Genomic DNA, 13,583 nt, shown 5'->3' with positions numbered 1-13,583 from the left:
GGTCAAGCTCGGCTTGGGAGACACGGAGGACAACATATGAGAAAACCCCCCTAATCCACCTAATGGCGGAGCCAACTACCCCCGCTAGCCATGCTGAAATCAGATTTATCAAGCCTTGTTCTTTTTATTTATTTTGTAGATAAATAACAAAATGTGTTAAATAAAATAAATAAATAAATCATAGGGCAAGAATTGGAGCTAGCTGTCCAATCCAATAGAGAGACATGGTCTCATCGATGTCACTGTCCAATCCAATAAATGATAGGGCGAGAATTGGAACTAGCTGTCCAATCCAATAGAGAGACATGGTCTCATCGATGTCAGTGTCGTATTGCCGGCGGGTCGATGAACCACGACATCGGTGGAAATCTCTTGTGCACTACAACGAGGCTACTTGAAGGAATGATCAGCATGCTCATTATCGATGTCGAGGGAAAGCGCGAGAGATAATTCCTCAAGCTACACATCCGAAGAGAGAGAGAGTAAGAGAGAGAGCTAAAGTGCGCTTCTCCCACCCTATTGTGCTAACGCAATAAACAAGGTTTGGATTAGAGAGAGACCAGTAGATATAATTGAGAGAGAGTGAGTCTCTCTTGCTCTTACGCTTGCTGCAACCGCCATGCTTCCTTACCCTTACGCTTAGAGAAGGAGAGCGCTTGAGAAGGACATATATAGTGGCCTGCCTGCCCACACATGTTAAATCGCCTGTGGGACTATGTCCAGGCGCCCTCCCCCTAAACACCAACTCACTTGCTGTCCACACTCTGGTGGGACAGTCTTGAAGGCCAATCGAGCTCCCTGTAGCTATTACGATCTATGTACTATTCGCCCTTATCAAACACCGGATGAGTGTGACGGTGTATTGCCACCCCCTCTTTTTTGCATAGTGCCCAAGTGGTCCCTTATGCAAAATAGAGCAGGTTTGGGTAGGACATCACACTCGTGCGGCATCCGTTGTTGGGGGTGAAACTTTGCAAGTGGGTCCATGGGGCTACTCCGTCCCCCAATCACGAAAGTTCATCCCCATCAAATGCCATATAGGCATGTAGTGTGTTGCCACCCCCTCTTTTGTGCATAGTGTCCAAGGGGTCCCCTACAAAAAAATGAGCGGATTTGGGTAGGACATCACACATCTAGCGTCTGATGGGGGTAAAACTTTGCACAAGTAGGTCTATGGTTCTCTTCCTCCTCCATTCATGAAGTCTCACCCTCATCATGGATGGGTGTGATGGTGTGTTGCCACCCCCTTTTTTAATAACAGAGTGCCCAAGAGGTCCCCTATGCAAAAAGAGAAGGGTTGAGTCTATGCGTCTATGGGTCTCTTCCTCCTCCATTCATAAAGTTTCACCCCCATCAGACGCTGGATGGGTGCCATGGCATATTACTAGCCCCTCTTTTTTGTAGAGTGCCCAAGGAGTCAGGACTATACAAAAAAGAGCAAGTTCCGTAGGACATCACACCCGTCCGCTCGGGGGAGTGACTTTGCGAGTAGGTCTATGGGTCTCTTCCTCCTCCATTCATAAATTTTCACCCCCATTGGATGCTAGATGGGCGTAACGTTGTGTTTCCACCCTCTCTTTTTTGTAGAGTGCCCAAGGGGTCTCCTATATGCAGAAAAGAGTAGGTTTGGTTAAGACATCAGCGTCCGATAGCGGTGAAACTTTGTGAGTGGGTCCAAAAGCCTACTACCCCCCCCCACTCGCAAAGTTTTATCCCCATTGGACTCTGGATGAGCGTGGCAGTGTGTTGCTACCCCCGCTTTTCTACATAGTGCCCAAGGGGTCCCCTGTACAAATAAGAGCGGGTTTGGGTAGTACAATGTGCCCATCCGGTGGGGTGAAACTCTATGCGTGGGTCCATGAAGATTCTCCCTCTCCACTTGCAATGTTTCACCCCCATCAAAGGATGTCAGATGGGCATAATGGTGTGTTGCCACACCCTTTTTCTGCATAGTGCCCAAGGGGTCCCCTATGCAAAAAGGAGCGAGTTTAGGTAGGACATCATGCCCCTCCGACATGCGATGGGGGTGAAACTTTGCAAGTGGGTCCATGGGGAATCTCCCCCCCACTCACAAAGTTTGACCCCCCTCGATGCTGCCGGATGTGCGTGACGGTTTGTTTCCACCCCCTCTTTTTTGCATAGTTCCCAATGGGTTCCCTATGCAAAAAAGAGAGGGTTTGGGTAGGACATCACACCCATTCGTCATCCAAGGGGGTGAAACTTTGTGAGTGGGTCCATGGCTCCCCCCCCACTTTCAACGTTTCACCTCCATCAGACATCATATGGGTGTAATGGTGTGTTGTCACCCACTCTTTTTTGCATGGTGCCCAAGGGGTCCCCTATACAAAAAAGAGTGGGTCTGGGTAGAACATCACACCCATGTGGCTTTCAATGGGGGTGAAACTTTGCAAGTAGGTCCAGGGGCTTCTCCTCCCTAATTCACAAAGTTTCAACCCTATCAGACATCGAATGGGCTTGAAGGTGTATTGCCACCCACTCATTTTAGCATAGTGCCCAACGGGTCCCATATGTAAAAAAGAGCGAGTTTTGGGTGGGACATCACACCCATCTAGAGTCTGATGGGGGTGAAGTTTTGCGAGTAGATCCATAGGGCTACTACCCCCTACTTGTAAAGTTTAACCCCCACCAAATGCCAGATGGGCGTGATGGTGTGTTGCACTCCCTATTTTTTGCATAGTGCCCAAGCGGTCCCCTATGGAAAAAAGAGTCCGCAATCTGATGGGGGTGAAACTTTGTGAGTGGGTCCATGGGGCTACTACCCTCCCACTTGCAAGGTTTCACCCCAATTGGATGTTGGATGTGTGTGACAGTGTGTTGTCCACCCACTCTTTTTTTTATAGTGCCCAAGAGGTCCCCTATGCAAAAAAAGAGCGGGTTTGGGTAGGACATCACACCATGGCACCTTACATATACAAACTTTATAAGGATATAAAATGGCAAATGACATAGTCCAATATATGAAACAAAATGTGTGAAACAACTAGTGGATGTCATATATAGAAACATGAGGTCACAGATACAAATGGCATATACAATTGGTCAATACAAATGTGTGAAACAACTAGTGGATGTCATATATAGAAACATGAGGTCACAGATATAAATAGCATATACAATTGGTCAATACAAAAACATGGTGGGATATACATCTACAGGATGGCTAGCTAATCCTCATCTGAGAGGAACAAGTAAGCTCTAAGATGAGGTGCCCATTGTCTCCTCCTCATCTCTTGTACAACCCGCTCTACAATGGTTCTGTAAGTGAGATGCTCCTCTGCCATGGCTGAGCACTCATCACGTGTAGCAGCAGCTGCATCGCTAAGCTCCTAGTCAATCATAGCATGTCTATGCTCATGCCTCATCTCCCATAAGCAGAGGTCAATGTGCACTTGAGTAGCAAAACAGCTACGTGTAGACTGCTGCACTAACATCATAGGCATCTTAAGACCCCAGTCCACCAAGCTCCTTGGTCCGATTGGCGTGCGTAAAGCAACTTATCTAGCCTATAAAATAAGCTCTTAAATGAAAGCCCATCATGCTCTCTACGCCTCCTCCACCTTGGGTGATCTGTTTAGGAATCTCAAAATCCTCTGCTGCAACATATCCATCATCAGGCATGATATCTAGGAGAGCTTGCTGCTGTTGGCAATGATCAGTGCTACCAATGGGCTTCCATGTCTCCTCGATGTGAAAAGATCCACGGTCACGCTGACCCTGGGTACAAGTCGTCTATCCCCCAAAGGAGATATATGCCAGTGAAACTTTGCGAGTGGATCCACGGGGTTATCTTTCTCCCACTAGCAAAGTTTCACCCGCATCCGATGTCGAATGGGTGTGACAATGTGTTGCCACGTCCTCTATTTTGCATAGTGCCCAAAGGGGTCCCCTATGTAAAAACGAGCAGGTCTGGGTAGGACATCATGCCATCCGATGTTCGATAGGGGTGAAACTCTACGAGTAGTTCCATGGGGCTGCTACCCCCCCAATTGCAAAGTTTCACCCCATCGTGTAGACATCGGATGGGGTGAAACTTCACAAGTGGGTCCATGGGGATGCTACCCCATCGGACATCGGATGGTCGTCACACCTGTGTGAAATCTATGAATGGGTCTGAAACTTTGCTCATGTGTCCATGGGGTGCTACCCAAACACTCGCAAAGTTTCACTATCATGCTGCTACGGTAATGGTGACAACTCGTGAAATGATGGAGGAGGATAATTTTGGATCACCACCCAACCATAGAGGGAATGACGATAGGGCTTCTCATCGTCAGACATATATAGTGGCCAGCATGCCCCCACAGATGTCCAGCCACTTGCGAGACTACTCTCGGATGTCCAGCCTCCCTAAACCCTGGCTTTCTCGCCATCCACCCTCCGCTGGATAGTCTCAGAGGTCGGTTGAGCTCCCCATAGCTACTACTCTACGAGCTACGTAACATTACTCCCTTCTTAAGAAGAGTTTTTGTCCTCGAAAATGAACTCCAAAAAGTTCTCGGTTAAGCGTACTCCATGAATTCCCACAAGGACACCTCACCTCCTCTGGCGCCCACCTGAGGTTGTGGATATCCAACCACTTCTGTAGAAATATGTTCACCGAGTCCTTGTTGCGTTCTTTCTTCTCTCCCCCAAACCTTGCTGGCTTTAGGTCCTTCAGGAAATTAGTAGACTTCTTCGTATGCACTTCAGTCTCTGCGATCCTACTACTCGAGGCACCACGATAAAAGAAAAATACACCCTCTTGTGTGCAGATCTCGGCACAACAACACTCCGTGTAGGAATGGTCATGAATACTCCTAAGCATGGACAAAATCTCACACACAATGCCTCAATTTATATAGTCTACATCCAAGCATCTAATCCCACTGATTTCTCCTTGATTCACTCCATCTCTTTTGCTTGATTCTCTCCACCTCTCCGAGAATATCTCCACACCTCCTAAATCTCCTCATGCTACCCTTTATTCTCTCCCAGTAGATACTTCTCACCTTTTCACAGGTTCTCTCACATTTACAGATTCTCTTTTATAGCGTCTTGCCCCAAGGGCTTGTTCCCGCACACACCCTATTCACTTGTATATTTCAACAATATATAGTGGCTTGCCTGCCCACACATATTAGGTCACCTGTGGGACTATGCCCGGGTGCCCTCTCCCCTAAACACCGACTCACTTGCTGTCCACACTCTGGTGGGACAGTCTCAGAGGCTGATCGCTGCTCTACGATGATCTACGTACTATTCACCCTTATCAAACACCAGATGGGTGTGATGGTGTTTTGCCACCCCCTCTATTTTGCATAGTGCCCAAGGGGTCCCTTATGCAAAATAGAGTAGGTTTCGGTAGGACATCACATGTGTAACGTCCGATGGGGGTGAAACTTTGCAAGTGGGTCCATGGGACTTCTCCGTCCCCCAAGCGCAAAAGCTCACCCCCATCAAATGCCATATAGGCATGTAGTGTGTTGCCACCCCCTCTTTTTTGCATAGTGTCCAAGGGATCCCCTACACAAAAAAGAGTTTGGGTAGGACATCACACACATCTAACGTCTGATGGGGGTAAAACTTTGCAAGTAGGTCTATGGTTCTCTTCCTCCTCCATTCATGAAGGAGGACATCACACACATCCACGGGACTACTCCGTCCCCCAAGCGCAAAAGCTCATCCCCATCAAATGCCATATAGGCATGTAGTGTGTTGGTCCCCTACACAAAAATGAGTTTGGGTAGGACATCACACACATCTAGCGTCTGATGGGGGTAAAACTTTGCAAGTAGGTCTATGGTTCTCTTCCTCCTCCATTCATGAAGTCTCACCCTCATCGGATGCTGGATGGGCTTGACGGTGTGTTGCCACCCCCTTTTTTTACAGAGTGCCCAAGGGATCCCCTATGCAAAAAAGAGCAGGGTTGGGTCTATGCATCTATGGGTCTCTTCCTCCTCCATTCATAAAGTTTCACCCCTTCAAACGTTGGATGGGCGTGATGGTGTATTACCAACACCTCTTTTTTGCAGAGTGCCCAAGGAGTCAGGACTATACAAAAAGAGCAAGTTTGGGTAGGACATCACACCCATCCGCGGCGGGGAGTGACTTTGCGAGTAGGTCTATGGGTCTCTTCCTCATCCATTCATAAAGTTTCACTCCCATTGGACGCTGGATGGGTGTAATGGTGTGTTGCCACCCTCTCTTTGTAGCATGCCCAAGGGGTCTCCTATGCAGAAAAGAGCAAGTTTGGGTAGGAGATCACACCCATCCACGGGTGTCCGATAGGGGTGAAACTTTGTGAGTGGGTCCAAAAGCCTACTACCCCGCCCTCACAAAGTTTCATCCCTATTGGACACCGGATGAGCGTGACAATGTGTTGCCACCCCCTCTTTTTTACATAGTGCCTAAGGGGTCCCCTATACAAACAAGAGCGGGTTTGGGTAGGACATCATGCCCATCCGATGGGGGTGAGACTTTATTCATTGGTCCATGAAGATTCTCCCTCCCCACTCGCAAAGTTTCACCCCCATCAGAGAATGTCGGATGGGCATGATGGTGTGTTGCCACCCCCTCTTTTTTGCATAGTGCCCAAGGGGTCCCCTATGCAAAAAAGAGCGGGTTTGGGTAGGACATCATGCCCATCTGACATGCGATGAGGGTGAAACTTTGTAAGTGGGTCCATGGGGATTCTCCCTCCCACTCGCAAAGTTTAATCCCCATTGATTTGTTGGATGTACATGATGGTGTGTTTCCACCCCCTCTTTTTTACGTAGTGGCCAAGGGTTCCTCTGTACAAGAAAGAGTGGGTTTGGGTAGGACATTACACTCGTTAAACTTTGTGGGTCCATGCCCCCCCCACTTTCAACGTTTCATCTCCATCGGACACACCAAAATGGGTGTAAGGGTGTGTTGCCACCCACTCTTTTTTGCATGGTGCCCAAGGGGTCCCGTCCCCTATACAAAAAAGAGTGGGTTTGGGTAGAATATCACACCCATGTGGCTTCTGATGAGGGTGAAACTTTGCAAGTGGGTCCAGGGGCTTCTCTTCCCTAATTCGCAAAGTTTCAACCCTATCGGATATCGAATGGGTGTGATGGTGTGTTGCCACCCACTCTTTTTTGCATAGTGCCCAAGGGGTCCCCTATGCAAAAAAGAGCAGGTTTGGGTGGGACATCACACCCATCTGGAGTCTGATGTGGGTGAAGCTATGCGAGTAGATCCATGGGGCTACTTACCCCTACTTGAAAAGTTTGACCCCCACCAGATGCCGGATGGGCTTGACGGTGTGTTGCACCCCCTCTTTTTTGCATAGTGCCCAAGTGGTCCCCTATGCAAAAAAGAGTGGGTTTAGGTAGGACAAGACACCCATCAGATTCTGGATGGGCGTGACGGTGTGTTGCCACTCCCTGTTTTTTGCATAGTGCTCAAGGGGTCCTCTATGCAAAAAAGAGTAGGTTTGGGTAAGACATCACACTCGTACGTGACGTCCGATGGTGGCAGGGGAAACTTTGCCAAGTTGGTCCATGGGGATGCTCCCCACCACTCATAAAGTTTCATTCCCATCAGAGATGCCAGATGGGCGTGACGGTGTGTTGCCACCCTCTCTTTTTTGCATAGTGCCCAAGGGGTCCCCTATGCAAAAAGTGGATTTGGGTAAGACATCACACCCTTCCACAATTTGATGGGGGTGAAACTTTGTGAGTAGGTCCATCGGGCTGCTAGCCTCCCACTCGCAAGGTTTCACCCTCATCGGATGTTGGATGTGTGGTGTGTTGTCCACCCAACCTTTTTTGTATAGTGCCCAAGGGGTCCCCTATGCAAAAAAGAGCGGGTTTGGGTAGGACATGATACCATGGCACCTTACATATACAAACTTTATAAGGATGCAAAATGGCAAATCACATAGTCCAATTTATGACACAAGATGTGTGAAACAACTAGTGGATGTCATATATAGAAACATGAGGTCACAGATACGGATGGCATATACAATTGGTCAATACAAAAAACATGGTGGGATATTCATCTACAGGATGGCTAGCTAATCCTCATTTGAGAGGAACATGTATGCTCTAGGATGACGTGCCCGTTGCCTCCTCTCCTTAGCTCTTGTACAACCCGCTCTACAATGGTTCTGTAAGTGAGATGCTCCTCTACCATGGCTAAGGACTCACCACGTGTAGCAATAGTTACATCACTAAGCTCCTGGTCAATCATAGCATCTCTATGCTCATGCCTCATCTCCCATAAGGGGAGGTCAACGTACACTTAAGCAGCAAAACAACCACGTGTAGACTGCTCCACTGACCTCACATGCATCTTAAGCCCTTGGTCCACCAAGCTGCTTGCTTCGACTGGCGTGCGTAAAGCAACCTATCTAGCCTCTAAAATAAGCTCATCGATGCAAGCCCATCATGCTCTCTATGCCTCATCCTCCTCTTCCTCAGGTGATCTGTACAAGAATCTCAAAATCCTCTACAACATATCCATCGTCAGCCCCATGATATCTAGGATAGCTTGCTGTTGTTGCCGATGATTAGTGCTACCGATGGGCTTCCATGTCTCCTCCATGTGAAAAGATCCACGGTCACACTGTTGACCTTGGGTACAAGTTGTCTATCTCCCAAAGGAGATATATGCCAAAGTCTACATTGCAGGGGGCGACAGGCCAGACATCTGTCATCACTAGCGGCAAGGGCGATAGATAAGGCAGTATAAAGATGAAACTAGTGGTGTCACCCTAATGCATACCACCCCCAAGTGTTAAACTCACCCAGGAAAACTATAGGACCGGCGTCCACATATGGTCTCATACCCAAAGAGTCTGGCGGAAGGGGATAGATCATGATGCTTGGCATCACACAACGGTGGGCTTCATCTATGCCAAGTATGGCCCACTCTCTGATATAGTACTCCACGTGGTAGTATGCGATCCATCTCTCCAGATCCACCTCACGGACTACGTCTCTCTGGCACTCCAACTTCTAGTCTCGCACATGCAACTCCAGAGTGATTTGAGACATCTGTCGATGCAACTCATCTACCTTGGCATTGTGAAACGTGAAAATGATCAATATTAAGACAAATACAAGAAAGCATACTTGAGTAAGGGAAATTAATTTAAACAATACACTCACATGGTTAGGGGGTGCAACTAAAGGTGATGCTGTGGGGAGTTGTTGCTACATGAGAGTAGTCCTCCATGCCACATTGAGAAAGTGAAAATGTGTGCCGTTTGGCCTTGACCCATTTAATTTAAAGTGTTGTTATAAACCTTGTTTACATAAGGTAAAACTCTATTTAAAAATGTAGAGCTATGAATCTAAGTTTTGTCTAGGAGCAAATAAAGCTTGATGAAGTAATAATGGTAAAAAATGTTGGCATGTAGTATATGTATATCTCCTTTTTTCAAAGGGCTAGTGATCATCTCTCTCTCTCTCTCTCTCTCTCTCTCATGGTGTGTGCATGCATGTGCACGCACGCACACACACACACACACAAGGCTCATAAGTGTTGCCTCAAAATAAAAATATCTTTAAAGTCTTTATGTCTTGTTTCCGTGGGAAAAAAGCTCGTCCTTGAAATCCACATCTGGATCTTGCCAACATCCACATGTTTCCTTAATAAAATCTATCCCAGTGCCACCTATCTTTCCTACAAGAATCATCTACAAAAAAAAGGTATCCTGTTGTTTTATAATAAGCCTTAGTATTAACGTTAGGGTCTTGATAATGTACGAATTCTACTGAAGTGCTTTTATTGTTAAGAGCATTGTAGACTTCTTGTAAATGAGGGTGCTTACACTTACAGCAGCTTGTGGGTTTATAGTTAGAACGTAATAGCCCATGTCAACCCTCTTTATCCATGTCCACTATTGGTGCAGGTGCTCTTTAATGCTTTGAAGAGAACTCAAACTTATAATCTTGCCCATCCAAGCACTGCTCTTCAATGCTTTGAAGAGAACTCAAACTTAAAATCTTGCCCATCCAAGTTGTACTCTTTAGTGCTCTTGAGTGCTTTGAAGAGAACTCAAACTTATAACCTTGCCCATCCAAGCTCCTCGGTCATTCTAAGGTGTGGTCCTACATATCACAAGCAATCTTTCTTATCCTAGGCCTCGCCCATCCCACAGTTTGGTTGAGTGTGAAATCATCTAGAGGCCATCGTTTTACTCCACACTTTCTTGCTCTAGGCTCTCTATAAAAGGGTGTTTGTCCTGTGGAAAGCCCTGACCCCTAGGTGTAAAGGCAGGAAAGCAACTACCGATTGATAATTGTATACTTTTTTTTTTTACAACTTTGAAAAAGTGAAATAAAAGAAGCACTTGGTTTCATCATTGCAAGTGCATTTAATATATGAGATGCATCCAACTTAGTACTGGCCATTAATGAATCAACCTTTACACCAATATCAAGCCATTAAGGATTTCGACCATTCATTCAATTCTAGCGGTGACAAGAAGCCTTTCTTATTTCTTGTTAGGTGTGGAGATATATACATTTAGTTGCCGAGATCTCTTTTGTGATGCTAAAAAATGAAGTGAAAAAAGGAAATGCTTTTAAAGGACAAGGTTTGCAAAAATTACAACGTTGAAAACAATCAAAGTTGGCAATGGGTTGCACCCACAGTAAATCCCAATATAAAATACTATGGAGATGAAGGTCTTCCTGTCAATCAATCAGTTTGTAAACACACATTAGATGAGGGTATCTGAAAGCGCAAATTCTGGTCGTAGAGTTTGGTGGGTTGTGAGATTAGGACTTCTTCTGAGCAAACCCTAGTAAATATTATTGAGAGTTGCAGCAAATGGAGGGGTTTCGGTTGTTAACTGCGATTGGTGAGAAGGGTTTAAGCATATAATTAGGCTATTTAATGTAGGGTTAAGGTTAATGGAGAGGATTTGGCTGCAATTTTGGTCTGAACAAGGGTAGAACTGGGCTAATGTGCGTGTGGTTTACAGATCAAAAAGTCATTAATGGAGGGAGACTTTTAGCACAGGTTTGGATGTGGACGGTTTCAGGGGCGCATGTGGGTGGTTTTAGCACCGATTCAAGTGTGTGAGGCCTATCTATGGCGGCGATTACAAGTGTCGAAAACCAGTGATTTGGGTGGTTTTCGCACAGATATAGGCGCTTTAATTGCCGAAAACCATCGATTCGGGCGGTTTGGGCTGATTTTATGTGCAGAAAACCACTGATTTGGGAGATCTCAACGCAAATTTGGGCGTCATAAGCACATCCTTGCGCCGCATAGTAGTTGGGACAGTGTGCATCTGCATAAAGCCACTGGAGTGAGGTATTACTGGTGCAGAAAACCACGGAATTGGGCGGTTTAAGAAAGTTTGAGCTCGGAATTGGGCTATTCTAAGGAGGATCAGGGAGATGGGAAACTGTGTGCATGGAGAGAAGGCGCAGGCGGCCATTCTGGAGTATCCGAGCGGGCGGCACGAGAGCGTGGTGGGCGGGCGGGTGACTGCCCACCAGCTAATGGTGAGAAACCCGGGCTTCTATGTTGCAAAGAAGAGCCCACCAGCAAGAGGAGGAGACAGTGCCCACAATCGGACCCCTACCCTCCTCCCCGCAGATGCCCCCCTCTCCATCGGCAAACATTACCGCCTCGTCACCTTCGAAGGTAATCATTACGCCCCTAATTAATCTCCCCTCGATTTGCTTACTTATCGAATGTCTTATGCTAATCTAGCTTTTAACGTGTCCAATCGCCCCCTTAATCAGTTCTTCTTCCTTCTCCTCTCCCTCCCCGCTCTCTATGCTAATGTGGCTGGCCTAGCTTTATTAACTTCAATCTGCTTACTTATTTTTATCTCACTAACCTCCCTCTCATATAATCACTTTTGTTTTGATTAATTATCATCTACATCACCCTTCACACAGTTACCCTCCTACAAAGTCACTTCTGATTTGCTTGATTATTCTGCCTTCTTATCTTAGTGTAGCTCACAGGTGATCCCTTGTCCACTTTTGAGTTGCTTAATTTTCATACATTCTTGTGCTAATCTAGCTTAACTGTAATCACGCAGAGTTGCTTAATTAGCGCCCCCCCCCTTTTTTTTTTGCTAATTATCGCAAGGTATTTGAGATTAGTGATAAATTCTAACTACAATTGGGATTGCTCGACCATTTACCAGAGGTATTTTTCCAATTTTCTCGAGCTAGCAGGATGGAGCTCATGTTCTCTCCAAAGTTGAGGTCATCTAGGAAAATGCAGCAACAACCAACAAATCAAGGCAAGAAAAGATTAGCCAACAACGTTCTGTCCTTTTACTCTCAATCAAACGGGAGGAGCAAAGCAAGCAAAGCTAGAAGGAAATGGTAATTAAAAAAAAATCCTTACACAACTTATGAAAAAATTAGCCTTGAAGTTAAATCAATATTACTTTTGAGGAGGCAATGGTATCAATCTAGATTTGCGAAATGGAATGGAAATGATGGGCTTGATAAACGATGAAGATTGCTTGGTGGTGATCTTTGCATTGGCAAAATGAGTGGTGGAGATCTTTGCGTTTCCTTGCTAGGATTGACAAAAGAGGTGGATCATGTTTGATATGTCACTATGACTATCAATCATCTATAACTTACAGGGATTAAAGTGAAGGCATATGTATCCTTCTAGAGGTGAGAATCTTAGTGTGAAAATTGTATTGACCTTCACTTAGTGGTTTTATTACTGATTTTCTACTTCATGACTTTCTTATTATGTGACCTTTGAGGTTTGTGTTAATGGCTTAAAAAACCTTTCCCTTGTAGGTGGATTCAATGCTCTTAAAAAAAAAAAATACGGATTCTATGGGCTAAGATCTTAAGTGCCCTTATTTTAAAGAATGTTTTTTCATATATTTTAGTTATAAAACCGACACATTGTAGAGATTTCAGAAATAAAAACCAAATAGATTTAAGAGTTGTCTTTATTTTAATTGGTTGAAAAATATATATTTTTTCGAGCATGGGTGGACTGCATAAAGACTCCATAATTGTTGGTTAAAAGTGTCTCCTCATGGCTGGAGTAAATTGTTACCATTCACCCTATCTTTAGTGACCTAAAGTAGTAAGAGCAAGAAAGTTGACCCTTGTGAAGGTTTGTTGAAGTGATAATCTCTCTGTTACATGATTTGATGCAATCTGAGCTTCCCTTTACTATGTAGTTTAATGCAAACCATAAGGTGGTTTTTATTCATGGAGTGGGATATATCCCATGCAGTGTGCGAAAAAAACCCGGGTGCATTGTAATTGCACCTTCAAAATTAAAATTTAAAGGTATAAATACCTGCAAATTTTCAGAGGTTATAGAACAAAAACCCTCAAAATTAGAAAAATATTTAAGTGAAGGTTTTGTAAGTTTTGGGAAAATAAATTATTTTGAGCACTGATCCCATGAACTTGATGCACAAGGCTCCATAGTCAATGTGTTTTCTAATGATTATTTTCCTAATTGGTCAATGTGTTTTCTAATATTGTGTCTTGCACATGAGACCCTCTTGGGCATATGATTAGTCTGCTTTTGCAGCTCATGATTTAAGAAATGTTTTTTGAAACACGAAGCAATAAACTTTGTCAAACAAGTTT

At 45.3% G+C, this 13,583-nt stretch overlaps 1 protein-coding gene across 3 annotated transcripts; it reads left to right on the top strand.

Moving 5' to 3' along the window:
- The first annotated feature begins 10,549 nt into the window (after positions 1-10,549).
- On the top strand, positions 10,550-12,739 carry LOC147633743 (uncharacterized). Of its 3 annotated transcripts, XM_086804773.1 has the most exons (3): positions 10,580-11,634; positions 12,149-12,332; positions 12,426-12,739. In XM_086804773.1, coding segments are annotated over exons 1-3 (435 nt in total). In that variant the 5' UTR covers positions 10,580-11,384; the 3' UTR covers positions 12,427-12,739. The 3 variants fall into 3 exon arrangements, with proteins under 3 accessions (XP_086660900.1, XP_086660899.1, XP_086660898.1); XM_086804774.1 differs by having other exon boundaries at positions 10,550-11,634; positions 12,180-12,739; XM_086804772.1 differs by having other exon boundaries at positions 10,586-11,634; positions 12,149-12,739.
- The last annotated feature ends 844 nt before the right edge of the window (positions 12,740-13,583 follow it).

The sequence above is a fragment of the Cibotium barometz genome, chromosome 11, assembly GCF_041138505.1.
Source record: "Cibotium barometz isolate CiBa-2024 chromosome 11, ASM4113850v1, whole genome shotgun sequence".
In the NCBI taxonomy this organism is placed as follows: domain Eukaryota; kingdom Viridiplantae; phylum Streptophyta; class Polypodiopsida; order Cyatheales; family Cibotiaceae; genus Cibotium; species Cibotium barometz.
The sequence above is the reverse complement of the archived record's forward strand: the minus strand, read 5'-3'. Positions and strand labels throughout refer to the sequence as shown.